This window comes from Oncorhynchus keta, unplaced genomic scaffold, assembly GCF_023373465.1.
Source record: "Oncorhynchus keta strain PuntledgeMale-10-30-2019 unplaced genomic scaffold, Oket_V2 Un_scaffold_30379_pilon_pilon, whole genome shotgun sequence".
In the NCBI taxonomy this organism is placed as follows: Eukaryota; Metazoa; Chordata; class Actinopteri; order Salmoniformes; family Salmonidae; genus Oncorhynchus; species Oncorhynchus keta.
Window position 1 is genome coordinate 51,353 of NW_026290910.1, and position 27,368 is coordinate 78,720.

General features: G+C 42.6%; 1 protein-coding gene across 2 annotated transcripts in view; it reads left to right on the forward strand.

Annotated features, from left to right (window-relative positions):
• Positions 1 to 922: 922 nt before the first annotated feature.
• LOC118385559 (pro-neuregulin-1, membrane-bound isoform-like) overlaps positions 923 to 27,368 on the forward strand; it is an 84,925-nt gene continuing 58,479 nt past the window's right edge. Inside the window, exon 1 of one of the 2 annotated variants that reach the window (XM_035772787.2) lies at positions 923 to 2,401. In XM_035772787.2, coding sequence (XP_035628680.1) covers positions 1,675 to 2,401 — 727 coding nt within the window. In that variant the 5' untranslated portion in view covers positions 923 to 1,674. The remainder of the gene's footprint in view (positions 2,402 to 27,368) is intronic. The other variant, XM_035772788.2, reaches the window with a different exon arrangement.

A 27,368-nucleotide genomic window follows, 5' to 3' on the forward strand; every position in this document is an offset into this window, starting at 1 on the left:
AGTAATACATGTATGAAGTAAAGTAGTTCCCTAAAGAATAGTATTATGGAAATGAGTTTTACCCATCTGAAGGTAAGGATTCCCTGTGGGAAGAGACTCTTTTAGTGCTAATACATTTTGATTTAAGATTTTAAGACAGATTTAGCTCATTTATGTCCCAATCCCTTTTTTGTTTTGACTGAATTGCCCAAATGTCAGATGTCTAAGCTTTTATTTCCACACAGACACGCTCAAAACATGCATATGTGTCACATTGAATTTTGAGAAAAGAAGAACATCATGCTAGCGCTGAAATTTGCCTCTTTAGTATGAACAATTAAGCATGGTAAACTATGACAAAATTGAATTGTGTTTTGATAATGAGAGACTCCCTATTGGGTTATTTTAATGGAAAGTTCCCTATTTGGTTATTTTAATGGAAAGTTCCCTATTGGGTTATTTTAATGGAAAGTTCCCTATTTGGTTATTTTAATGGAAAGTTCCCTATTTGGTTATTTTAATGGAAAGTTCCCTATTGGGTTATTTTAATGGAAAGTTCCCTATTGGGTTATTTTAATGGAAAGTTCCCTATTGGGTTATTTTAATGGAAAGTTCCCTATTGGGTTATTTTAATGGAAATATTACTTCACTGATTTTTCCTTTAATTGTCATTCACGCCAAATGAAGGACGATATCTGAGAAGAGCCATAAAACAATAGCTCAATCCCCTTGGGGCAGAACATATGTCTATTTCAATGGCTCCCACCCCTTGACAAAAAAAACATACCCATTTTAGTATTAGCATAATCAATGTTCTAGTCTGAGAGGTTGAGAGAGAGAGCGAGGAAGAGAGAGAGGCCTGAGCCGTCTGCTTGCCTGTGATTCGTTGCCATTCCTCATAATTGGATCAAGTACGAACTTGTTTAGCTGTATGCTTTGTATTCAGACTGGGAGCAGCCTGGGACGAGTGAGTGGACATATCAAACAGAGAGAGACCGAGTGAGTGGGAGAGAGAGAAAAAGAGAGAGAGTGGCTAAAGGGGAGAGGAGGGGTGTGGAGAGGAAGAAAACGGGAATATCCTGACTTGGCAATCCTTCCGCATTGTGCGTCTCTCTCTCTCCACTCATGATCTGTTTCTCTGGACCTGCTGAGATGATTCATCCCCTCTCGGCTGCTGCTTGAACACCACAGACAGACAGACAGCATGTCACTCCTGCCACCGCAGTGCCTGCTTGATCTGTCCCAGCCGCTAGAGCCGCATCCTGCCCCTAGCATTTACACAGCAGCTGTCCTCAGTTGAGTGAGCGTCTATTGATTCCACCCAGCAAAATGCACTGAACTCAACTGGATCATGTCTTCTGGGCTACTTTTGTTGTGCATCTAAGCTGAGCAGAATCTGATGCTTCTATTTCGGGACTTGTTTCGTGAATACATTTCCCATGAGAATGCTGAGAGAGTGAACCTGTGAAGATATCTTTCTCCCTGTCACGCAAGTCTTATCGGTTTATTTACCAGACGTTATAAAGGTAAACCCCGCACGGCTCTGAAAAGCATCCTCCTTCTTCATCTCCCACTCAACCCCCACCATGGCGATCTGATAATGGACAACACACTTTACAGTACCCGCCGCAGCCAGCTGCTGTGTGCTTTGAGTTGAGTCCAGAGATCATTCTGTCTAAGAGAGAGAGAGGGAGGATGGCGGAGAGTGTGGAGGCGGAGGACTCCTCCGCCGGGCTGGTTGTCCCTCTCGGATCAGCGTCCCTTACCCACTCCTGCACCGATCCTAGACGAGCCTCCGAGGAGGCGCTGGAGGGGGCTGCGGCAGGTGGAGAGTGCGGGGAAGAGGGCACCGAGGGAGGCGGGGACAATTGCGATGGCGGTCGAGCCGGGCCCCTGGGATTATTGGGCTTGGCAGGGACCTGCTGTGTGTGCATAGAGATGGAACAGGTGCGCAGTTGCCTGCGCTCTGAGAAGATCTGCATCCTCCCCATCCTGGCCTGCCTGCTCAGCCTGGCCCTCTGCACCGCCGGCCTCAAGTGGGTCTTTGTGGACAAAATCTTTGAGTATGAGCCGCCCACCCACCTGGACCCTGATCGCATGGAACAAAACCCCTTCATCATCATTTCTGACCCCACACGGGATCTGCCAGTGTCATTTCCATACCCCTCCCCTGTCCCCATGCCGACGACCACCACCACAGGACAACCTGAGGTCATAGTAGAGGGGAAACCCACCGGAGGACCCTTTATACCCCAGTCCCCCAGAGTGACTCAGTACAGCCCTACTTCTGCATTGATGTACCCCACAGACCCGCCCACGCAACCTGGACCCCCTAACACCCCAAAACCAGTGAAAAAGGGAACACCAACCCCCCACACCCAAACTACTGTGGAATCTAATGACGTTGTTCTCCCTAAATTCTGTAAGTACGCAACACTTTGTATTTCACCATGTGGTATTTTCATTTCCTCTCAGTTTTAGTTTACGCTCATCTTCAGTAAATATGTTCAGTTATATTAGCCTTGGAAGTTTAGACAAGAAAGGATTCTGAAGTTTAATGTCGGATAAAGACAAACTCACAAATATTCACTAGGGTAAGCATGTTTCTTTTAAGGGAACCAGATATTGTAGTCAGATGAAGGAAATCTACTGTCAGTTGATGTTGAAATCAACCATCAGCATACTGGGTACAGACAGAAAGGAGATATTCATGTGATGCCATTCAGAGAAATAGTTTGCATACAATCCTCCAGTGTACAATACGCAGCCTAAAAAGGCCATTACTTCTACATTTTTTTCCTATTATGCAACTCTATGCGGAGAATGATAATGCCTGTTGCTGAGCACTCTGTCTGAAAGCAGACATGCTGTGACTTGCTCTGTAGCGCAAGTGGCCATGACTAAGCCTCAGAAGAATTTCCAACCTACCTGGGTGTGCGCAAGAAACAAAATCCCAATCGAAACCACCACAGGCTATTAGTACTAAACAACCAACTATAAACTAAAAAACGATCTACTACTGCATAAACATGCCCCTTTACAGTCCCACACACCACATTCGATACAGTTAGTCACAAGCATTTTAATACTATGCTGTCATGTCAATTTCACCAAAACATGTGCTAGCCATGCTAGCACCCCCAATGCTAGCCACCCCCAATGCTAGCCACCCCCAATGCTAGCCATGCATTATTTCCATTTCATATGACAAATCATTAGGTGATGATGCACGACTTCCTAAAACTAAATGGTCCTTCTGTAGCTCAGTTGGTAGAGCATGGCGCTTGTAACGCCAGGGTAGTGGGTTCGATTCCCGGGACCACCCATACGTAGAATGTATGCACACATGACTGTAAGTCGCTTTGGATAAAAGCGTCTGCTAAATGGCATATATTATTATTATATTATATATATTATAAATGCTGTGGTGACGGAGAGACTTCCTCCTGCCAGGCCGATGCTCCATTTCAATGTCAGAGCCTGCTGGAGGCTAATTGATTCCCCCTCCACCTCTGAGCCACAGAGAAATACAATCCCAGTAATGCTATCTACCATGACTTTGAGAGCCGCCAGAGTTAGAACTGCTGGGAAGCTGCTGACTCTACCAGCACTTCTGTCCTCTTGCTGCGTTATTCCCCATTCCCTACGAGATTTCATATGTTTTTCTCACCTGTCCTCATCTTAATTTGACTAGTATTGTCTCAGCAAAATAATCTTGCAGCAACAGGATTTGAACTTTTAGTCCAAAATGTTCTTAGCAACAAAAGTGATCAAATCAAAATCCTACATCTGTATTTGACTCTTGTGGGTTTTTGTGGCTGCCTGCCCTTGATGCATTTCCTCATGCAAATGAGATTTTCAGTGTAATTAATTCACACTTGACAATTGCCTGTTGGAGATGTGATGAGTAGATTATAGATGGACATCTGTTCGAAAGGCAGGATATTTGGTTAATAACGCCTGCACTCTGATAGCTGACGTGTGTGCTTGGTTCAGTGAGCAGAGAGATGGGAAGGTTTCCTTGTGTTTTTGACACACCCCTGATGAAACAAAAGCATTGGCATTGAAATCTGCCAATCATCAGCACAGATGAAAGTTTAATACTGTATGTGCAGCTTCGCTCAGAAACTATGAATGCCTCGCATCGATTGAAGTTTTTCGTAATTCATGCATTGATGACGTTTATAGAATTTATTGGCGTGTTCCACCATAGCAGAGGCACATTTTAGAAATTGAAAGACACAGGCGGTGTGTCTGCATTCATTAGTCAAATTGAGGGCTGCTGTGAGGCAAGACACTCACCCCTTTTTTAAGATGCATGATCAATTTGGGGATTTAAATTGGAAATGTGATCTGCTGCTTTGGTAATCCCAGACCAAATCAATACCCAGAGAGCAGGTCAGCTGTCCAACCAGGAAGTGAACGTGTTAGTGATTTGTCACATTATTTGACATATTGAGCAAATTAGAAATTGTGAAGGAAGCTAACGAATAAGCCCGTATGGATGCCATATCAATCTGTGGAGAGGTGTATCAAAGTTGTGTCCGACATTCCTATGACTGCATGTGCGTATGAGACAGTTGGTGTTGTCGGCGACCTACAACACACCTGTAAATGTTCTGCAAAAAAATTAATATATACAACAATAACTCAATGTTGCAAGTACATGGCATGCTCGGGCTAGTTGACTGTAACATACATTAATACAATTGGTGCACCCTCTTTACTCACCCTCTAATGCGCTTCCTTTTCCCTAATTGGTATTTCCATAATAGTAGTCAAATTTGCATTTCATTACAGTTTGTGTTGAACTGAGAAATGTCGAATTCCATTGTCACAATTCCCTTGCCAATTTGGTTTACCCCACATGAAAAAATATTACAGTTTACTATAGAATATTATAGTACTTACTATACAATTCTGTAATAGACTGTAGTACACTGGGAGACCTCCGGTCGTTCGATCTAAGAAGACGTGTTTGAGAGAGGTCCCCATTTAAACTTTAATTTTACATGCCACTGTTTTTATGTAGATGTATCAGTTGGTTATATTCTTTAAAAAAAAAAGAACTGCTACAACCAACAAATTCTTGAAGGTCCAACCAACTACTCGAATGCCTAAAATGGCTGCCGTGGCCAATCCTGATGCAGAGTTGGAGGCCTTTACTATGACCACACTTGTAGCTGAGCTAGCTAAACAAAGAAGCCTCAAAGAGAATATGGCTTGTCTCCTCATCACTTCACTGGCACCTTTCCAAACTTCCATTGATGCCTTTCGAGAAACGGTCAACACGTTTGGGCGACGCCTCACTACACTAGAAGGTTTCTCCACTGACAACACCTAGCGGATTGCTGAGCTAGAAGCAGCTGTCTCTCATATGAAAACGGCCAACACAGCTCTACTTTCCAAGGTACATTCGTTGGAGAATTATGCCAAAGGGGAATACATCTGGATCATTGGCATCATGGAGGGAATTGAGCCTGGAGTCAATTTGTCTCTGACATGCTGGTGAGTAACAGGACAAACCGCCAGAGCTCGACCGAGAGCACAGATCCCTTACCCCCAAACCCAACTCAGGGGAGCGGCCTAGGGCGATCATAGCCTACTTTTATCATTACCAAAACAAGGAATGGGCAATGTGCTGGGCAAAGGAGCATCAACCAAAATTCTATGGCCAAGATATACGATTCTACCCGGACCTGAGTGCCAATATCATGAAGAAAAGAGCTGAATTCAAGAACCTAAAAACCTGTCTCTACACGAAGGGGATAAAGTTTCAGTTCCTACACCCTGCCCATCTTCATATCTTTTGCAAGGAAGAGACCCTAATTTTTGACACAGTGGCCGAGGCTAAAGCATTCTATGTCCGGAGCGAAGAGTATAGTTGATAGAAGAAGCGACCCAGCTGGCTAGACATGGCGGGAGGTATATGTGAATGGCTACTTTGTTAGCTGGCAATGGACTGATTTTCATGACATCCACTTGGATATTACTTTTCACGTGAAAACAATGTTTATTTTTCTTGTTCCGGGAGAAAACGATTTATTTAATTTTGTTTTATTTGACTGAGATTAATGGCAACGTTAGCTATAATACATCCCAATCAATTTGGCTGGCTAGCGGGAGCTGGCTGGACACACTTGACTGTTTACTATCTGACTAGCTAACGCCACATTTATATTGAAATGTATTTTTACAATGTAACAAGATGCTTAATTACCTCTTGCGACGAGCAAACGATTACGATGAGCGTAATCATAGCCTCAAACGCATTAGCATAACGCAGCGGACATAAATACGCAAAAAATCGCAAATGAAATTAAATAAATATATTCAAACACAAGCTTAGCCTTTTGTTAACAACACTGTCATCTCAGATTTTCAAAATAGGCGTTACAGCCAACGCTAGACAAGCATTTGTGTAAGTTTATCATGGCATAATGCTATGCTAGGCTCTGCTGGCAGCAGGCAACATTTTCACAAAAATAAGAAAAGCAACCAAATTAAATAATTTACCTTTGAAGAACTTCAGATGCTTTCACTCAGGAGACTCCCAGCTAGATAGCAAATGTTACTTTTTTCCAAAAATATTATTTTTGTAGGCGAAAAAGCTCCCGTTTCTTCATCATGCTTGGCTGAGAAATCAACCGGAAAATGCTGCAACTATAACGCCAAACTTTTAAAAAAAATTGCTCCATAATATCGACAGAAACACGACAAACATTGTTTAGGATCCATCCTCAAGGTGTTTTTAACATATATATTCGAAAATATATCCGTCGAGGCAAATGGTTTCTCATAAGAAGCGATTGGAAAAATGGCTACCTCAGTATTTTACGCAAGATTTTCTGCGGGAGACACCATGTGACCACATGCTATATATGGTCCCTTACAGCCATTCTTCAAGGGAAATGCCTGAAAAAGACGTCACAATGCTGTAGACACCTTGGGGAAAACATGGAAAACGTAAGCTCATTCGTAGCTCATTCAAAGCCATATAAGGAGTCATTGGCATGAGGCGGTTTCAAAAAATGCGGCACTTCCTGGTTGGATTTTTATCTCGGTTTCGCCTGTAACATCAGTTATGTGGCACTCACAGACAATATCTTTGCAGTTTTGGAAACGTCAGAGTGTTTTCTTTCCAAAGCTGTCAATTATATGCATAGTCGAGCATCTTGTCGTGACAAAATATCTTGTTTAAAACGGGAACGTTTTTCATCCAAAAATGTAATAGCACCCCCTAATGCATAACTGGAACACCCAGGGAAAACCAGGGAAAACTTTATACTTGGCTGAGAAGATTTCAGACAACAGGGATTTTGGCTGACTTGCTAGCATGCACACCAAAAACCGGAGTGCTCAAGCACTGACTGGGTTGTTTGAATGTGGCGATGGATTTATCTGAGCACTTCTTCTCTACCATTTCTAGTGGCTATCTAGCTGACATATGGAGACCTAGCTAGCTACATCTAGAATCAATTGCACAAAGACCTGTATCCGTGTAAGTAAAATTGGCTAGCTGACTAGTTTAGCTGGCACTAGTAACACATAAATAGCCAACGTGGGTTTGTTATGTTGGCATTAGCTAGTCTGTATAGACTATTTAGTAGTGCTACAATCTCAGGGTTTGACTTGTGTTTATTTCTTATTTGCATTTGCTTTCATGTGACTGTAATGCATTTGTTTGATTGAGTGGGTGTTTGGATATATTTAGCTTTCGCCTCAACCGAGACTCACTGATGTTGGAATATTTTGGCCTGCGTGTTTGTGGAGTGCGTTCCCTCTTTGTGGTCATGCTGTGCCTGAGTATCATATTTTACTGCCTGTAGTCGTGGACAGTGTGACTGTTGGAGCATGGCTCGAAAGTCTTGGCTAACAGAAGTATTTTATTTGGCTATTTTTGTTTATTAAAGCCAATGTGGGATGTAACTGATCGACTATTGAGTGCCACTGTTAAATATTTGAGTTCAAATGATTTAAACCTGGCGTTGTAAATCATTCTGTTAAAATCCGATCTGAATGGGAAAAGGAACTTGAATGGAGAGATCACTGGTGAAGTCTGGAATAGGGCCTTACTTAGTTTTAATGGAAGCTCCTCTTGTGCCCGGCTCAGCCTTATACAGTTTAAGGTAATATGTATGGTGTGACGTGACAGGTGTAAAAGCTTCTTGGTGGATTTGGCCCACATGTTCTGGTCCTTTCCTCATCTGGCAGACTATTGGTTCACTATATTTAAAAGCCTTTCTGAAGCATTTGATTGAAAGTTGCAGCCTAGTGCAGAAATGGCTATTTTTGGAGTAGCAAAAAACAATCCTTCTCTGACCTTTGCCTCCCTGTTAGCCAGCAGAAGGGTTTTAAAGGGTTGAAAATCTATCAGTCCTCCCTTAGCCTCTCTTTGGCTCAAAGATCTGATGCTGTTTCTAAAATGTGAAAAAATGATGTATGCCATTCGAGGGTCAACCACCTAATTGTATTCCACCTGGGACTTGATGATATCCTATTTTGAACAACTCCAAACACTTCCTCCAGATTAGTATTCTTGGCCCCACCCCCACCCCTTGAGGTTACTGCTATATAGGCCTATAAGATCACCTGATTGCTATTACATTTTGGCTTGTATTGAAGTAACATTGTTGTATACTTTTGTTTTGTTTTATAACATGTAACTCAATGACTTTCCCTTTTTAAATGTGTTTGGAGGCATTATGAGTGGGGGGGGAGGGGGGAGGAGGAGGTCAAAGGGGAACAAAAATGGGGGAAATGTACAGTCTCTTTTTGTCTTTAATTCATTGTGAATATAAAATTATATATACAAAAAAAGACTGCAGAATACTATACTACACACTGTAGTATCCCTCGAGCATGTGTTGTACCTACTGTAGAACGTTGTAGTAGACTGTAGAATACTATGTCTGCAAAACCACTACACATGTTTTTAACTATGGTAAATACTATAGTTTCAAATTTACATATACCCTGCCCATTCCCTCTTCCATATGGGTGGCACAAATTAATATAATAATATAATAATATATGCCATTTAGCAGACGCTTTTATCCAAAGCGACTTACAGTCATGTGTGCATACATTCTACGTATGGGTGGTCCCGGGATCGAACCCACTACCCTGGCGTTACAAGCGCCATGCTCTACCAACTGAGCTACAGAAGACCCCCCATATCTTTGACATAGAAGTGGAGGCTTTTTCTGGGATAAGTGAGAAACCTACATTCCAAGTTTGGACCATATTGTGTTCCATACAGGAAAACAGCAGAAGTTCTGAACTATCCGTTCAGACCCCAGTCCTACAGTACCTACAGGTTATGGAAAATGTGCTCTTTTAGTGTTTCTCCAGAAAAAGCCTCCACTTCTATGTCAAAGATACCGTAGTATCACCGTAGTATACTATAGCATTTTTTTCATGTGGGTAGCCGCATTAAGGTGATTTAAGTTCTTCACTCGAGTTCTGTATAATTTAGAGTTCGATATTCCTATTAAATATTACCTTGTCTCAGCAAAACTGGGCTTTGGAGTGTACAGAACAGGGGGGCCTCTGCCTCAGTTTGACAGATAACACACATACACACCCAATGGTCTTTCCCTGTTCTGTTTATAAAGCCATTACTTGGGTAAATAACCCCTTCAGCTATCTTCTCAACACATTCTCTTCAGGAAACAGAGCATTTACAGCAGCACAGTAGAACATTTATTTCAAGCCAAGCTAATGAGCTATTCCTCATAAAGGCCGGAACTCAATAGAGGCAGTAGGTATAGGAAGCCATCTTGTTGTGATAGAGTCATTTACATATATTAATCACAGTGGCTCATAAAAAATACCTGATATAGCACAATGCGCACCTCCATGATCACAATGCTTAGAGATTAACAGGCTTCTATAGTGTTCACCCACGATGTGGACTCAATGTGGGCTAAAATATTGGCCCCATGTAGGCTGCCCGCATTGGGCCAATGAACCTTTCCGTAGATTTGTATAATTTTTTCATTACAATGCATAAATTGTATCACTTTACGCTTGAAAGATATTCAGTGAATGCGTTATATTGTATCAGAAAGACAACCAAGTTGTTGCTATCATACATACAGTATATTTTTTGAAAATAAACTGTTCAGTTTTTCATATGTCACATGCACTTGTTTAAGACTTCCTCATTGGCAAGATTCAAGAGTCAAAAGAATTGGCATCACACAACAGAACACTTAGGGCTTGATTCAATCAGATCCGCTTTAGCCAACATCCGAGTAGTTGTTGTTTTGGCGGTGTCCAAAGTGGAACTGTGTTAGAGCTGTCAAATCCACAAGAGACTCCCGGCATAAAGCAGACATTGCCATTGGCAATGTGGGAGTTACATTAACAGAAATTCCACACAGCCTTGTTTACAAATTCGAACATTGGAATGTGAGATGCAATCTACACCTCAGTTAGGATTATAGAAATCCTCCTTATTTAGTTGAATTATTTTTCATTTTGAGCGTAATTATTTATATTTAGCCTACACTTTCTCGTTTTGAACTTATAACACTTCATGACAATGCTGCTCACCTTAGTTCCACCTCCGACACTGCCAAAATATCCGCTATGGGGGTGTCTGCTATCACAGGTGTCTGCTATCACAGGTTATGCTTGATTTTATTCAATCTATGCCTTAAATTGGCATGACACTTCTCAGTAACGGTTGCACAAAAGGGAGGTGGGAAAAGCCTAATTATTTTAATGAATTGCCGCCTCCTATATTATGTAATAGCTGGGCTTGGTGTGGGCTAGCCCGTGTTGGGCTGGTGTAGACTAGTCTGTGTTGGATTTATGTGGGCTAGCCTGTATTGCGCTCGTGTAGGCTAGCCCATGTTGGGTTCATGTGGGATTGGTGTGGGCTAGCCTGTGTTGGGCTGTTGTAGGCTAGCCAGTGTTGGGCTGATGTGGGCTTGGTGTGGGCTAGCCTTTGCTGTGCTCGCCCGTGTTGGGCCGGTGTGGGCTAGCCCCTGCCCCTCCTTGCCCACAGAATACTCACATGATGCCAAATGGGGTCATGATTGCTGGGCAGTTTGATATACACACTGTCCTTTGGGTTGTTGTATCCCACTGATGCTAAAAGGCATGATTACATTAACATTAATAATACAACATATTGTAATGACAAGAACTGGAAGAGGGAAGGCTGAGAATAAGTGGGTCTAATAAAATGACCACTGTGACATGGGATTTATTTTCCTTCAGTGAACTTTCCTTGACAATGCACCAGGGCATTAATTTGTTTCAACTGAGCTAGTTCATAAGTTGGCATAAGCCTAGCTCTATAACAAGAAAGAAGATTCATAATTTCACTTGAAAATTATTTTGACGGCATTGACATTTTTTACCTAGATCAAGTTTCTCTCGATTTAAAATGTAAAATAACTGTGTTCTCTATGACCCTTTGAAATTCTTGTTTGTCTTGAATTGGAAGTATCCTTCTTCCTTAATCTAGGCTGTGATTTAATTTGACCTTTCCATTGACTTAAAATTAGATATCAATAGTTGAATATTTTCTCTCACATTGTCTTGTAAAGATCAATGATAAACCAGTCAAGGTGACGTAGCTACCACCTGACAGCACCATAAATCAGTACACACATTTTTGCCTTTGTGGTTTCATTTTGCGTAAGTATACAGCTTCACCAAATAATGCAGCATTTCCCAAACTCGGTCCTTGGGAACCCAAGGGATGCACGTTTTGGTTTTTGCTTTAACAGGAGTATGATGATGGTGCCGCAGGGGATGGCTGCCGTTTTACAGCCTCTGAACCAACCGTGCTATTTTGTTTGTTTTTTCATATTGTTTGTAACTCATTTTGTACATAGTGCTGCTGCTACCGTCTCTTATGACCGAAAAGAGCTTCTGGACATCAGAACAGCGATTACTCATCTGGAACTGGATGAGTAATTTTTCTTTAATGAGACGGACGAGAGGGATTTACCCCAGACACCGGAATAGGCCCCCATCCCCGTCATTCGCAGGAGAAATAGACAGATGTTTCACGGAAGGACTTCGGGGTGCCTTGTGAGGATCCAGTGGCTAATCTGCCTTTGCCATCGGTACTATTGACCAATGTACAATCGCTCGATAATGAACTACAAGCACGTATATCCTACCAACGGAACATTAAAAACTGTAATATCTTATGTTTCAACGAGTTGTGGCTGAACGATGACATCAATAACATACAGCTGGTGAGTTATACAGTACACTGTACGGCAGGATAGAACAGCAGCCTCTGGTAAGACACGGGGTGGCGGTCTGTGTATATTTGTGAACAACCGCTGGTGCACGATATCTCAGGAAGTCTCAAGGTTTGCTCGCCTGAGGTGGAGTATCTTATGATAATCTGTAGACCACACTATCTACCTAGAGAGTTTATCTGTATCCTTCGTAGCTGTCTATTTACCACCACAAACCGATGCTGGCACTAAGACGCACTCAATGAGTGCGAGCACATCCAGAGGTGGCGCTCCTAGTGGCCAGGGACTTTAATGCAGGGAAGCTTAAATCCGTTTTACCTCATTTCTATCAACATGTTAAATGTGCAACCAGCGAAAAACAAAGCAGGAAGCACCCTTGACTCTGTCAATAAAAAAGAGGTCAGATGAAGCAGATGCTAAACTACAGGACTGTTTTGGTAGCACAGACTGGAATATGTTCCGGGATTCTTCCGATGGGATTGAGGAGTACACCACATCAGCCACTGACTTCATCAATAAATGCATCGATGATGTTGTCCCACAATGACAGTATGTAATACCCCAACCAGAAGCCATGGATTACAGGCAACATCCAAACTGAGCTAACGGGTAGAGCTGCCTCTTTCAAGAAGTGGGGCTCTCAACCAGAAGCTTATAAGAAGTACCGCTATGCCCTCCAACGAGCCATCAAACAGGCAAAGCATCAACACAGGACAAAGATCGAATCGTACTATAACGGCTCCGATGCTCGTCGGCTGTGGCAAGGCTTGCAAACTATTACAGACTACAAAGGAAAGCACAGTCGAGAGCTGCACAGTGACACGAGACTACCAGACCATCTAAATTACTTCTATGCTTGCTTTGAGGCAAGTAACAATGAAACATGATTTAGAGCATCAGCTGTTCCGGATGAATGTGTGATCACGCTCTCCGCAGCCGATGTGAGTAAGACCTTTAAACAGGTCAACGTTCACAAGGCCGCAGGGACAGACGGATTACCAGGATGTGTACTCCGAGTATGCGCTGACCAACTGGCAAGTGTCCTCACTGACATTTTCAATATCTCCCTGTCTGAGTCTGTAATATGAACATGTTTGAAGCAGACCACCATTGTCCCTGTGCCCAAGAACACTAAGGTAACCTAACTAAATGACGAACGGCCCATAGCACTCACGTCTGTAGCCATGAAGTGCTTTGAAATGCTGGTCATGGCTCAAATCAACACCATTATCTCAGAAACCCTAGACCCACTTCAATTTGCATACCACCCCAACAGATCCACAAATGATGCAATCGCTATTGCGCTCCACACGGCCCTTTCACAATTTGACAAAAGGAACACCTATGTGAGAATGCTATTCATTGACTACAGCTCAGTTTTCAACACCGTAGTGCCCTCAAAGCTCATCACTAAGCTAAGGACCTTGGGCCTAAACACCTCCCTCTGCAACATGATCCTGGACTTCCTGACGGGTTGCACCCAGGTGGTAACGATAGGTAACAACACGTCCGCCACACTGATCATCAACACGGGTCCCCTCATGGCTGCGTGCTCTGTCCCCTCCTCTACTCCCTGTTCACTCATGACTGCATGGCCAGGCACGACTCCAACACCATCATTAAGTTTGCAGATGACACAACAGTGGTAGACCTGATCACCAAAAACGATGAGACCAGAGATCAGAGACCTGATCGTGTGGTGCAAGGACAAACTCTCCCTGAACGTGATCAAAACAAAGGAGATGATTGTGGACTACAGGATAAGGAGGACTGAGAATGTGTCAAGGAAATTTTATAATTCCTATATTTGTTCATTAACCAATTCAATTAAAATCACTCTGTCAGTTTCTAAGAATTTGTAAGATCCTTATTTGCATAAAATAGACAGAGACCAGTCTATTAAAAATGTGTCAATTAGTCAATAGTATTTATTCTCTCTTATTCCTCTTTGCTTACTTCAGACACACACACATGCATTCCTCTCCAACCTAGTTGGAATGGTGTTTATTATGTTTTAATTACTCCTTGTTCATGCTACATAACCTCTTTCTTATGAACTAACATTATAAATCAGATATAGTAAAACAGGGTAGAATTCAATTAGATATAGTTCTAGTTAAATGTATACATTGTTTAACCATTATTCATCAAATCCATAACAGAGCGCCCCTATTCTCCTCAACGGGGCTTTTGTGGAGCAGGTTGAGAGTTTCAAGTTCCTTGGCGTCCACATCACCAACAAACTAACATGTTTCAAGCACACCAAGACAATGATCAAGAGGGCACGACAAAACCTATTCCCCCTCAGGAGACTGAAAAGATTTGGCATGGGTCCTTAGTTCCTCAAAAGGTTTTACAGCTGCACCATTGAGAGCATAGGGTTAGGGTTAGGATTAGGGTTAGGGTTAGTCGGGTTAGTGGGTTAGGGTTAGGGTTAGGGTTAGTCGCTTGGGGTATGTCTCTATCAGTTTTGCACATCGAGAGACTGAAATCTTTTCCCATTCCTCCTTGCAAAACAGCTAGAGCTCAGTGAGGTTGGATGGAGAGCATTTGTGAACAGCAGTTTTCAGTTCTTTCCACAGATTCTCGATTGGATTCAGGTCTGGACTTTGACTTGGCCATTCTAACACCTGGATATGTTTATTTTTGAACCATTCCATTGTAGATTTTGCTTTATGTTTTGGATCATTGTCTTGTTGGAAGACAAATCTCCGTCCCAGTCTCAGGTCTTTTGCAGACCCCATCAGGTTTTCTTCCAGAATGGTCCTGTATTTGGCTCCATCCATCTTCCCATCAATTTTAACCATATTCCCTGTCCCTGCTGAAGAAAAGCAGGCCCAAACCATGATGCTGCCACCACTATGTTTGACAGTGGGGATGGTGTGTTCAGGGTGATGAGCTGTGTTGCTTTTACGCCAAACATAACGTTTTGCAGTGTTGCCAAAAAGTTCAATTTTGGTTTCATCTGATCAGAGCACCTTCTTCCACATGTTTGGTGTGTCTCCCAGGTGGCTTGTGGCAAACTTTAAACAACACTTTTTATGGATATCTTTAAGAAATGGCTTTCTTCTTGCCACTCTTCCATAAAGGCCAGATTTGTTCAATATACGACTGATTGTTGTCCTATGGACAGAGTCTCCCACCTCAGCTGTAGATCTCTGCAGTTCATCCAGAGTGATTATGGGCCTCTTGGCTGCATCTCTGATCAGTCTTCTCCTTGTATGAGTTGAAAGTTTAGAGGGACGGCCAGGTCTTGGTAGATTTGCAGTGGTCTGATACTCCTTCCATTTCAATATTATCGCTTGCACAGTGCTCCTTGGGATGTTTAAAGCTTGGGAAATCTTTTTGTATCGAAATCCGGCTTTAAACTTCTTCACAACAGTATCTCGGACCTGCCTGGTGTGTTCCTTGTTCTTCATGATGCTCTCTGCGCTTTTAACTGACCTCTGAGACTATCACAGTGCAGGTGCTTTTATACGTAGACTTGATTACACACAGGTGGATTGTATTTATCATCATTAGTCATTTAGGTCAACATTGGATCATTCAGAGATCCTCACTGAACTTCTGGAGAGAGTTTGCTGCACTGAAAGTAAAGGGGCTGAATAATTTTGCACGCCCAATTTTTCAGTTTTTGATTTGTTAAAAAAGTTTGAAATATCCAATAAATGTCGTTCCATTTCATGATTGTGTCCCACTTGTTGTTGATTCTTCACAAAAAAATACAGTTTTATATCTTTATGTTTTAAGCCTGAAATGTGGCAAAAGGTCGCAAAGTTCAAGGGGGCCGAATACTTTCGCAAGGCACTGTATTTTGCTGATGGGAGGGCCATCCATTTTTATTTCAGAGAGGTCTGATTTTCTCCATGTAACCCTTATTATAAATAATGTTCACTTAATGGACAGTGTGGCCAACAGCCATCATTACTGTCTCATATGCCAATGTGAACATGTCCCTTCCCACATAGCCCCCTGCACATCCCATACCTTGATACAGTTCTTACATGACTGCTGGACTACTCCACACAATATTGAAGTGTTTTGGCAATCATAAAACAGACAGCTAGGGAATAAATAGACTTACATATTTTACTGTAACCATAAAGTCTCACCGAGCGCCAGTATGAAATGCCCTCTCTGACAAAAAGATGCCAAAATATTGATGCGTTGTCATCCGCTGCAGTGCCACAATAAAGAATAAGACATTAAAATGCCAATAAATGTGGTCGGCCATTAGGAGTAACATTATCAGTGATTATAGTGAGACAGTAAAAACCACTAGCGTAGTCGATTATGGAAACTCCATCAATTACAACATCTCTCTCACATGCTTCCTCCTCTCTCTCTCCCCCTATCAGAGAAGAGCTGAGTGGTTGAATTATTATTATTATTACGCCTTTATTTAACTAGGCAAGTAAGTTAAGAACAAATTCTTATTTAAAATGACAGCATATCCCGGCCAAACCCGGATGATGCTGGGCCAATTGTGCGACGCCCTATGGGACTCCAAATCACGGCTGGATGTGATTCAGCCTGGATTTGAACCAGGGACTGTAGTGACGCATCTTGCACTGAGATGCAGCGCCACCCGCGAGCCTGAATCACTCAGTCTGCTTGTTTGAAACGCAGATTCAAGGTTTATAATTGCGATAAAATTTAAACTATCATTAGATATGCTTGGTAGAACCTGTCGAGAAGTGACGTTTCTCCGGCAATTCTGCCACACCTGTAAGTGGCATTCAATAACAGGCCTCTTCTGTGTAATAGCTCCCTGCTCACCATAATGGTCGGTGTCCTCTTATTTGTCATTACAGGATAGCTGTGTAGACAGAGCAGGACAAACAATCAAGGTTAATATTGTGTGTGACGCCCAGTCTTCCTACTTCTACTGTGCTCTGCTAGGCTCTTTCCCACCTTGTTGATTAGCTCCTCGCTAATTCCCCATACGAGTCGCCTCTGTGCCCACAACACCTGTGGAGCAGACACTGCAATTAAAAAGTCTCCCCGATGCCATTAGTAGCCATCTGAACACTCCTCTGGAGGACACTCTATTTTCTTTGTTTACAGGCTTCCAGTTGGCTCATTCATCCCTCTCCTCTCCCCTGTAACTATTCCCCAGGTCATTACTGGAAATGTGTTCTCAGTTAACTTACCTGGTAAAATAAAATAAAATAAAGTCCTTGAAGTCCTTGTTTTGAAGTGTGGATGCCATTTCCACTGAGTGTACAAAACTAACATTCAGTTGCAACCCCCTTTGCCCTCAGAACAGCCTCAATTTGTCTGGGGGAAGGACTCTACAAGGTGTTGAACTGCGTTCCACAGGGATGCTGGCCCATGTAGAGTCCAATGCTTCCCACAGTTGTGTCAAGTTGGCTGGTAGTGTATCTTTTTTCTGACTAGCTCATTCCATCTCATTGCACAGATGCTCAATTGGATTGAGATCTGGTGACTAGGCAGGCCTCTGCAGTAAAATGAGTTTACTGTCATGCTTGTGGAATCATTCCTGGGCAATCCTAGCCTTGTGGCATGGGGAATTATCCTGTTGGAAAAATCAATTGGCAGATGAATACACTTTATCAAGGAGCCCAGTGTGTGCCATGTAAACACACCCCACATCATCACACCACCACAGCCAGCCTGCAATGTTGACAAGCGACATTACGGATTCTCCATACCCATCAGTGTGGAACCGGGATTCATCAGACCAGGCAATGTTTTACCAATTCTCCAGTGTCCAGTGTTTTGTTCCTTAGCCCACTGCAATCACAGTTTTTGAAGATGTGAATCTCTGCATGCAAAGCATGTACTTCTGTCATACCTTGTCCATAGACTGCTTACAGGGATTTGTAATTTGGGTGAACTATCCCTTTAACCAAGTCATTACACCGGGGTGCTGACTGGAATAGGATTCTCATTATTCTACATGAGGAAATAGCAAGAGCACTTGTTAAATTAGTATGGTTGTGTTTTTACAATTTATCCATATACTTCATTCAAATCAAATAATATCTCATTTTATTGGTCACATATTTAGCAGATGTTATTGCGGGTGTAGCGGAAAGAGTGCAGTAGTATCTAACAATTCACAACAGTAGTATCTAACAATTCACAACAGTAGTATGTAACAATTCACAACAGTAGTATCTAACAATTCACAACAGTAGAATTTAACAATTCACAACAGTAGTATTTAACATTTCACAACAGTAGTATCTAACAATTCACAACAGTAGTATCTAACAATTCACAACAGTAGTATCTAACAATTCACAACAGTAGTATCTAACAATTCACAACAGTAGTATCTAACAATTCACAACAGTAGTATCTAACAATTCACAACAGTAGTATCTAACAATTCACAACAGTACACAGAATCAAAAAGTTCAAAAATGGAAGTAAGAAATATTTAAGTATTAGAATGAGCAATGTCAGAGTGATCTTGACTAAAATACAGCAGAATATAATACAGGATATACATGATTCCGTGAAACAGTATGTTACAGTCCCTGATGTCTCTCTGGAAGGAAATCCTCGCCCTGAGCTCATCTACTTTATTGTCCAGAGACTGGTGATTGGCTAAGAGAAATTGATGATAAAATTATTATGGGGTCTGTGTTGTAGACTTCAGTGCAGCTTTTGACATTATCGATCATAGTCCGCTGCTGGAAAAAATGTATGTGTTATGGCTTTACACCCCCTGCTATAATGTGGACAAAGAGTTACTTTTCTAAAAGAACACAGAGGGTGTTTTAAATGGAAGCCTCTCAAACATAGAAGAGGCTTAGAAGCAGGAATTCCCCATGGTAGCTGTTTAGGCCCCTTGCTTTTTTCAATCTTTACTAACGACATGCTTTGATTAAGGCCACTGTGTCTATGTATGCGGATGACTCAACGCTATACACATCAGCTACTATAGCGACTGAAATGACACTTAACAAAGAGCTGCTGTTAGTTTCAGAATGGGTAGAAAGGAATAAGTTAGTCCTAAATATTTCTAAAACTAAAAGCATTGTATTTGTGACAAATCATTCACCTTTATTTAACCAGGTAAGCTAGTTGAGAACAAGTTCTCATCTACAACTGCGACCTGGCCAAGATAAAGCAATGCAGTGCGACACAAACAACAACACAGAGTTACACATGGAATAAACAAACATACAGTCAATAATACAATAGAAAAATAAGTTGATATACAGCGTGTGAAAATGGCTTTAGGAGGCAATAAATAGGCCATAGTAGCGAAGTAATTCAAATTTAGCAAATTAACACTGGAGTGTTAGATGTGCAGATGATGATGTGCAAGTTGAAATACTGGTGTGCAAATGAGCAAAAAAGTAAATAAAAACAATATGAGGATGAGGTAGGTAGATTGGATGGGCTATTTACAGATGGGCTGTGTACAGGTGCAGCAATCGGTTAGCTGCTCAGATAGCTGATGTTTAAAGTTAGTGAGGGAGATATAAGTCTCCAACTTCAGCAATTTTTGCAATTCATACCCAATCATTGGCAGCAGAGAACTGGAAGGAAAGGCGGCCAAAGTAAGTGTTGGCTTTGGGGATGACCAGTGAGATATACCTCCTGGAGCCCGTGCTACGGGTGGGTGTTGTTATCATGACCAGTGAGCTGAAATAAGGCAGAACTTTACTAGCAAAGACTCATAGATGACCTCGAGCCAGTGGGTCTGGCTACGAATATGTAGCGAGGGCCAGCCGACGAAAGCATACAGGTCGCAGTGGTGGGTGGTATACGGTGCTTTGGTGACAAAATGGATGGCCCTGTGATAGACTGCATCCAGTTTGCTGAGTAGAGTGTTGGAGGTTATTTTGTAAATGACATCGCCGAAGGCAATGGAAGGAGTGTTGTATGGCATTGGCTCATTTGGAGGTTTGTTAGCACAGTGTCCAAAGAAGGGCCAGATGTATACAGAATGGTGTCGTCTGCGTAGAGGTGGATCAGGGAATCACCTGCAGAAAGAGCGACATCGAGGGCCTCCCGGGTGGCGCAGTGGTTAAGGGCGCTGTACTGCAGCGCCAACTGTGCCACCAGTGAATCTGAGAAAAAAAGAAAGAGCGACATCGTTGATATATACAGAGAAAAGAGTTGGCCCGAGAATTGAACCCTGTGGCACCCTCATAGAGACTTCCAGAGGTCTGGACAACAGGCCCTCCGATTTGACACACTGAATTCTATCTGAATAGTAGTTGGTGAACCAGGCGAGGCAGTCTTTGAGAAACCAAGGTGGTGAGTGTGCCGATAAGAATGTGGTGATTTGATAGAGTCGAATGCCTTGGCCAGGTCGACGAAGACGGCTGCACAGTACTGTCTTTTATCGATGGCGGTTATGATATTGTTAAATACGTTGAGCGTGGCTGAGGTACACCCGTGACCAGCTCGGAAACCGGATTGCGCTGAGGAAAAGGTACAGTGGGATTCGAAATGGTCAGTGATCTGTTTATTAACTTGGCTTTCGAATACTTTAGAAAGGCAGGGCAGGATGGATATAGGTCTGTAACAGTTTGGGTCTAGAAGAGGAGGATGACCGCGGCAGCTTTCCAATCTTTAGGGAATTTCGGATGATAAGAAAGATAGATTGAACAGACTGGTAATAGGGGTTGCAACAATGGTGTCGGATAATTTTAGAAAGAGAGGGTCCAGATTGTCTAGCCCCGCTGATTTGTACGGGTCCAGGATTTGCAGCTCTTTCAGAACATCTGCTATCTGGTTTTGGGTGAAGTAGATGCTGGGGAGGCTTGGGCAAGTAGCTGCGGGGGGTGCGGATCTGTTGGCCGGGGTTGGGGTAGCCAGGAGGAAATCATGGCCAGCCGTAGAGAAATGCTTCTTGAAATTCTCGATTATCGTAAATTTATCGATGATGACAGTGTTTCCTAGCCTCAGTGCAGTGGGCAGCTGGGAGGAGGTGCTCTTATTCTCCATGGACTTTACAGAGTCCCAAAACCTTTTGGAGTTAGAGCTACAGGATGCACATTTCTGTTTGAAAAAGCTAACCTTTGCTTTCCTGACTGACTGCGTGTATTGGTTCCTGACTTCCCTGAAAAGTTGCATATCGCGGGGACTATTTGATGCTATTGCAGTCCACCACTGGATGTTTTTGTGCTGGTCAAGCGCAGTCAGGTCTGGAGTGAACCAGGGGCTATATCTGTTCTTAGTTCTACATTTTTTGAATGGGGCACGCTTATTTAAGATGGCGAGGAAATTGCTTTTGATCATAATGGTAGATGTACCCTTCAGTTTTGTGATATTAAAATATGTACCCTTTGAGAACCCTCAAGTTCTTGGTTGTTTGGATTTGAAGTGGGAGGTTTTTGAACAGATACCCTGAATGTTTTGTTTTATTGCTACATGGTCAAGCAGTCCATAAAAAGTTATATCCTAGGTGCACCTATTCAGGGAATGACAACAATCTTTATCTACAGTTTTGTCTTACTTTCTAACAATTTAATATGAACTGTATGCACATTTGTTTTTAATAGATGTTCTACAAATATATTATTAGTCATGTTCCCCCTCCAGTTTCCCCCTTATGCATCACTTACTTGATCAAGTCTGTAGGTGTCCAGAGACACACACGCAAAGAAGTACATTGCTACTGTCTGAATTGCTTTCATCAAACATGGCCTCTTAAATGATGTCCCGTCACTCCATTTCCGCAATCCCCTCATGGTTGTGCCCCGATTACCCTTGTGTTTTTCAAGTGAGAGTAAGTACTTGAAAAGTTCATTAAAATCAAAGCTCATTGAAACAATAGTGTTATAGTTCATATACTGTATTTCTTTTACACTTTGATGAACTTATTAGTGCATCCATCCTTGACTTCCGATTGGCTCATTCAGCCCCCCCCAATGCAAATATTCCCCAGGTCATTGCTATAAATAATAATGTGTTCTCAATCAGCTTACTTGGTCAAATAAGAGTAGATAATAATGATTAAAATGATGAAGAGCTAGGTCAACGACCATAGACCAGTAATTTCCGTGAAATCCTATTACTCTGGATTCTTTGTGAATTACAAATAACTTGAATTGAAAATCCTCTTAACTTTTTAACAGTGACCCTACATTTGGAGAATATAATGAGAGTGTCTCTGTTGCCACATGACCATTTGCTAGTGCCTCCTCAGCCTTGAAGGGATGGAAGAGATGGACAATGGGTGTCAGTCAGACTGAGGACGAGAGGCTCCTGGATGAGAACAATTCCAGTTTAGCAAGGCCCTTAGATCAGGCAGGATTTAAACATAATCCACGTATGGTGAAGAACGATGGGGCTTCCAAGGTTCCCATATCCACAGCATGTGTTCTCAAAATACTCCATTCTTGTCGATGTGCATGTCAATGCAAAGCTTGGAGTTGGAGAGTCCTGGTGCTTCATCGTTATGCAACAAGGGTTAACTGGACAACCTCCTTAGCCAGTGCATGATTCACAGGAATTTATTCAAACAGTCCCACAGGAAACCCAAAAGCAAGCTTAACATGGTCTTCGAAACCAATATATTATTTTGAGTTTACCTGATTCCTCTCATTTTCTACCTACAAGCAGATAGATTTAAAGATGTAAGTGGGCAGTGGAGATGCCCCAGCCATATTGTAAGATTTAACTTCAGCCCTAAGACATGGTTGCGCAGTGAAAATATGGATGACCATTTAAAGGCCCTTAAAGATCTTCCTGAAATAGGCATTTTTTTTAAATACTTTTGAGCCAGGGTTGATTTATCCCTACTGCAAAGTTGGCCAGTGGCATGAATATTTAAAGGAAAATTGATACCTCTCCAATCCTTTGCCTCTTCAAGGCTCAGCTAGTCCCTAATTATCATAAACGTATCTTCAGTGTCCCTCGCTCTCTCAGGGCTTTCGAAGTGACAACACATGCATTGCTTTAAGGATACACGGGAGAGCAAAGCTCTCCACTATCCACTGTTCGTCTTTGACAGTTTCATGTTGGATCTGAGAATGGTCCCATCCCATCTAGGGTGGCACAATCCCATCTAGGGTGGCACAATCCCATCTAGGGTGGCACAATCCCATCTAGGGTGGCACAATCCCATCTAGGGTGGCACAATTCTGGAAACTTTCCCAGTTGAATAACGCCCTTCCTGCTTATTCCTTAATGATTATGTGAATCGTCGAACTGGGATTTCGGGAAAAATGTGGAACTTGGTGAAAATGTTTGTCATCCTTCTCAGCCTTTCGTCTAGACGCAACAGTAAATACAAAACCCCCAAGTAGAGTAACCAGTGAAACTTGCTCCTCTTCCTAATTCCTCCCTATGGAGAGCTGACTCTCCATAGACTCCCATTGGTTTTTCAGCGCCATCCTCTTGTTCCAATCTGTCAAGTCAGGGAGGTCTCAGTATGTCTGAGTAGGAACCAGCACTGCTGGCGATCCCGGGGATAGAATAAATAGAGCAATCAGTTTGGCTGGTCTCACTAATGACTCAACAGCTTGCTGGGAGAAGGAAGGCCCTAAAAATGGTCAAAGATTCCAGCCACCCTAGTCATAGTCTGTTCTCCTTGCTACCGCACAGAAAGCAGTACAGGAGCGCCAAGTCCAGGTCCAAAAGGCTTCTCAACAGCTTGTACCCCCAAGCCATAAGACTCCTGAACAGCTGATCAAATGGCTACCCAGACTATTTGCATTGCCCACCTCCCTTTTATGCTGCTGCTATTCTCTGTTTATTATCTATGCATAGTCACGTTAACTCTGTCTACATGCACATATTACCTCAATTACCTTGACTAACCGGTACCCCCTGTATATAGCCTCGCTATTGTTATTTTACTGCTGCTCTTTAATTAATCATATTTTTTTCTCGTTTTTTACTTATTAACATGTATTTTTCTTAAAACTGCATTGTTGGTTAAGGGCTTGTAAGTTAGCGTTTCACTGTTCTATTTGTCGCATGTGACAAATAAAATTTGATTTGATTTGATCCATCCTTCCTCACTCAACCAGCACATTCGCAGCACATGCAGGGTTTATAGACCAGAGATAAGGTGACCCAACCTAGAATTCCTAACAATCAAATGCCGACCATTTTACCTACCAAGAGAATTCTCGTCAGTTATAGTGACAGCTGTGTGCATTCCCCCTCAAGCGAACACCAAGACGGCCCTCAAGGAACTTCACTGGACTCTTTGTAAACTGGGAACTATATATCCGGAGGCTGCATTCATTGTAACTGGGGATTTTAACAAAGAAAATTTGAGAACAAGGCTGCCTAAATTCTATCAGCATATTGATTGCATGACTCGTAGGGCTAACACTCTCGACCACTGCTACTCTAACTTCCGCGATGCAAACAACGCCCTCCCCCGCCCTCCCGTCGGCAAATCTGACCACAACGCCGTCTTGCTCGTTCCGTCTTATAGGCAGAATCTCAAATAGGATGTATCATTGACGAGAACCATTCAACGCTGGTCTGACCTATCGGAAGCCACGCGTCACGATTTTTTGTATCACAGCCTGGTACAGCAATTGCACTTCCCGCAACCGCAAGGCTCTCCAGAGGGTGGTGCGGTCTGCATAATGCATCACCGGGGGCAAAATACCTGCCCTCCATGACACCTACAGTACCCGATGTCACAGGAAGGCCAAAAATATCATCAAGGACAACAACCACCTGAACCATTGCCTGTTCACACCGCTATCATCCAGAAGGCGAGGTCAGTACAGGTGCATCAAAGCTGGGACTGAAAGATTGAAAAACAGCTTCTATCTCAGGGCCATCAGACTGCTAAACATCTGTTGCCTACATTGAGAACCAATCACTAACTCAGAGAGGCTGCTGCCTACATTGAGAACCAATCACTAACTCAGAGAGGCTGCTGCCTACATTGAGAACCAATCACTGGACATTTTAATAAATAGATCACTAGTCACTTTAAACAATGTCACTTTAAATAATGCCACTTTAATAATGTTTACGTATCTTACATTACTCATATCACATGGACTGTATATACTGTATTTTATACCATCTACTGCACCATGCCTATGCCGCTCGGCCATCGCTCATCCATGTACATATTCTCATTCACCCCTTTAGATTTGTGTGTATTAGGTAGTTGTTGGGGAATTGTTTGATTATTTGTTAGATTTGTGTGTATAAGGTAGTTGTTGGGAATTGTTAGATTTCTTGTTAGATATTACTGCACGGTGGGAACTAGAATCACAAGCATTCCGCTTCACTCGCATTAACATCTGCTAACCATGTGTATGTGACCGATCAAATTTGATTTGTTTCTAAGAGAAAACAAACTAATTTCTTGTCAACAGCTGTGATATAAGGCGCCTCATCTCTGTGCACAAAACCCTGACCTGAAAATTAACAGAAGACACCATGAGAGTAATTAGCTGATCATATGACACTGCTGACTAAAACAGATGCTCCCTATGTCTGGGAGCCCTCGGAACTGTTAACCTATAGCCTGGAGTAGCCTCGCACACACAGGAAGTGGTCGGCGACAATGGGCTTCCTCTCTACTCTTTAACAGATCATTTGGTGTTCAGACCCCCAAGGGATGTGGGTTGAGGATAGGATACTCTGTTTTTTAGGTGTTGTTGCGATGCTTGAGATGGAATAGTTATCACATAACCTCCTAGCTGCTGCTAGCCACACTTGTTTATTTATTCAAACCAGCGTTTTTGACTCTCGGGTCCCAGAAAAATGAACAGGCTATATTAACTCCTGAGCCTGCTAATGTTTTACAATTGAAGTGGGATACATGGTGTTTGTCTCTATAATGCCCAGTTATTAATCACTTACAAAATTGTTCTCTATAAAGCTATGCCGATAATTTTATCAGATAACAATGACATACACTTACCGTTACCTCTTCACATTATACCTGCCACTACCACTAGTGTGAAATATGGCACAGCAGTGTTTTATTACTCACATTGGCATGTGGTGTCAAACACAGTTCATATACTTGTCATACATTTACTATTTCTGAATTAAATCAAACAAACATATAGAGGAACTAATATGGCTGGCTGCTCTGCCCAAAAGGATAGCTCATTTAGCTGGTGAAAGTTGAAGAAAAGTCTGTAAACTCGTAAGTTATTCACTAAAATGTTTTACTCAAACTGTATTCTCCCCTCGTTAATTGGGCCCTCTGAAGAGGAGCCCTTGAAAGTCTTTATCGAATAGGAGGAGACGTCTGCTCAAAACAAAATTGTCCCAGACACGGCATCTCCATGGTGTGTCTATTAGATTATCCATCGGTTCAAGTTGTGGCCCTAGAAGCAGACAGTAAAGCCAACCAAAGGGGATGAGTGGGTTGGTTTTGATTATAACCTGCTCCATTGGTTGGAGATTGGGCTCTTGACGAAACAGATACCAGGTGGTCGGAAGCAGTCTGTCAACAACCATTGGTTGGAGATTGGGCTCTTGACGAAACAGATACCAGGTGGTCGGAAGCAGTCTGTCAACAACCATTGGTTGGAGATTGGGCTCTTGACGAAACAGATACCAGGTGGTCGGAAGCAGTCTGTCAACAACCATTGGTTGGAGATTGGGCTCTTGACGAAACAGATACCAGGTGGTCGGAAGCAGTCTGTCAACAACCATTGGTTGGAGATTGGGCTCTTGACGAAACAGATATCAGGTGGTCGGAAGCAGTCTGTCAACAACCATTGGTTGGAGATTGGGCTCTTAATGAAACAGATACCAGGTGGTCGGAAGCAGTCTGTCAACAACCATTGGTTGGAGATTGGGCTCTTGATGAAACAGATACCAGGTGGTCGGAAGCAGTCTGTCAACAACCATTGGTTGGAGATTGGGCTCTTGACGAAACAGATACCAGGTGGTCGGAAGCAGTCAGTCAACAACCATTGGTTGGAGATTGGGCTCTTGAAGAAACAGATACCAGGTGGTCGGAAGCAGTCTGTCAACAATGAAACAGATACCAGGTGGTCGGAAGCAGTCAGTCAACAACCATTGGTTGGAGATTGGGCTCTTGATGAAACAGATACCAGGTGGTCGGAAGCAGTCTGTCAACAACCATTGGTTGGAGACTGGGCTCTTGACGAAACAGATACCAGGTGGTCGGAAGCAGTCTGTCAACAACCATTGGTTGGAGATTGGGCTCTTGACGAAACAGATACCAGGTGGTCGGAAGCAGTCTGTCAACAACCA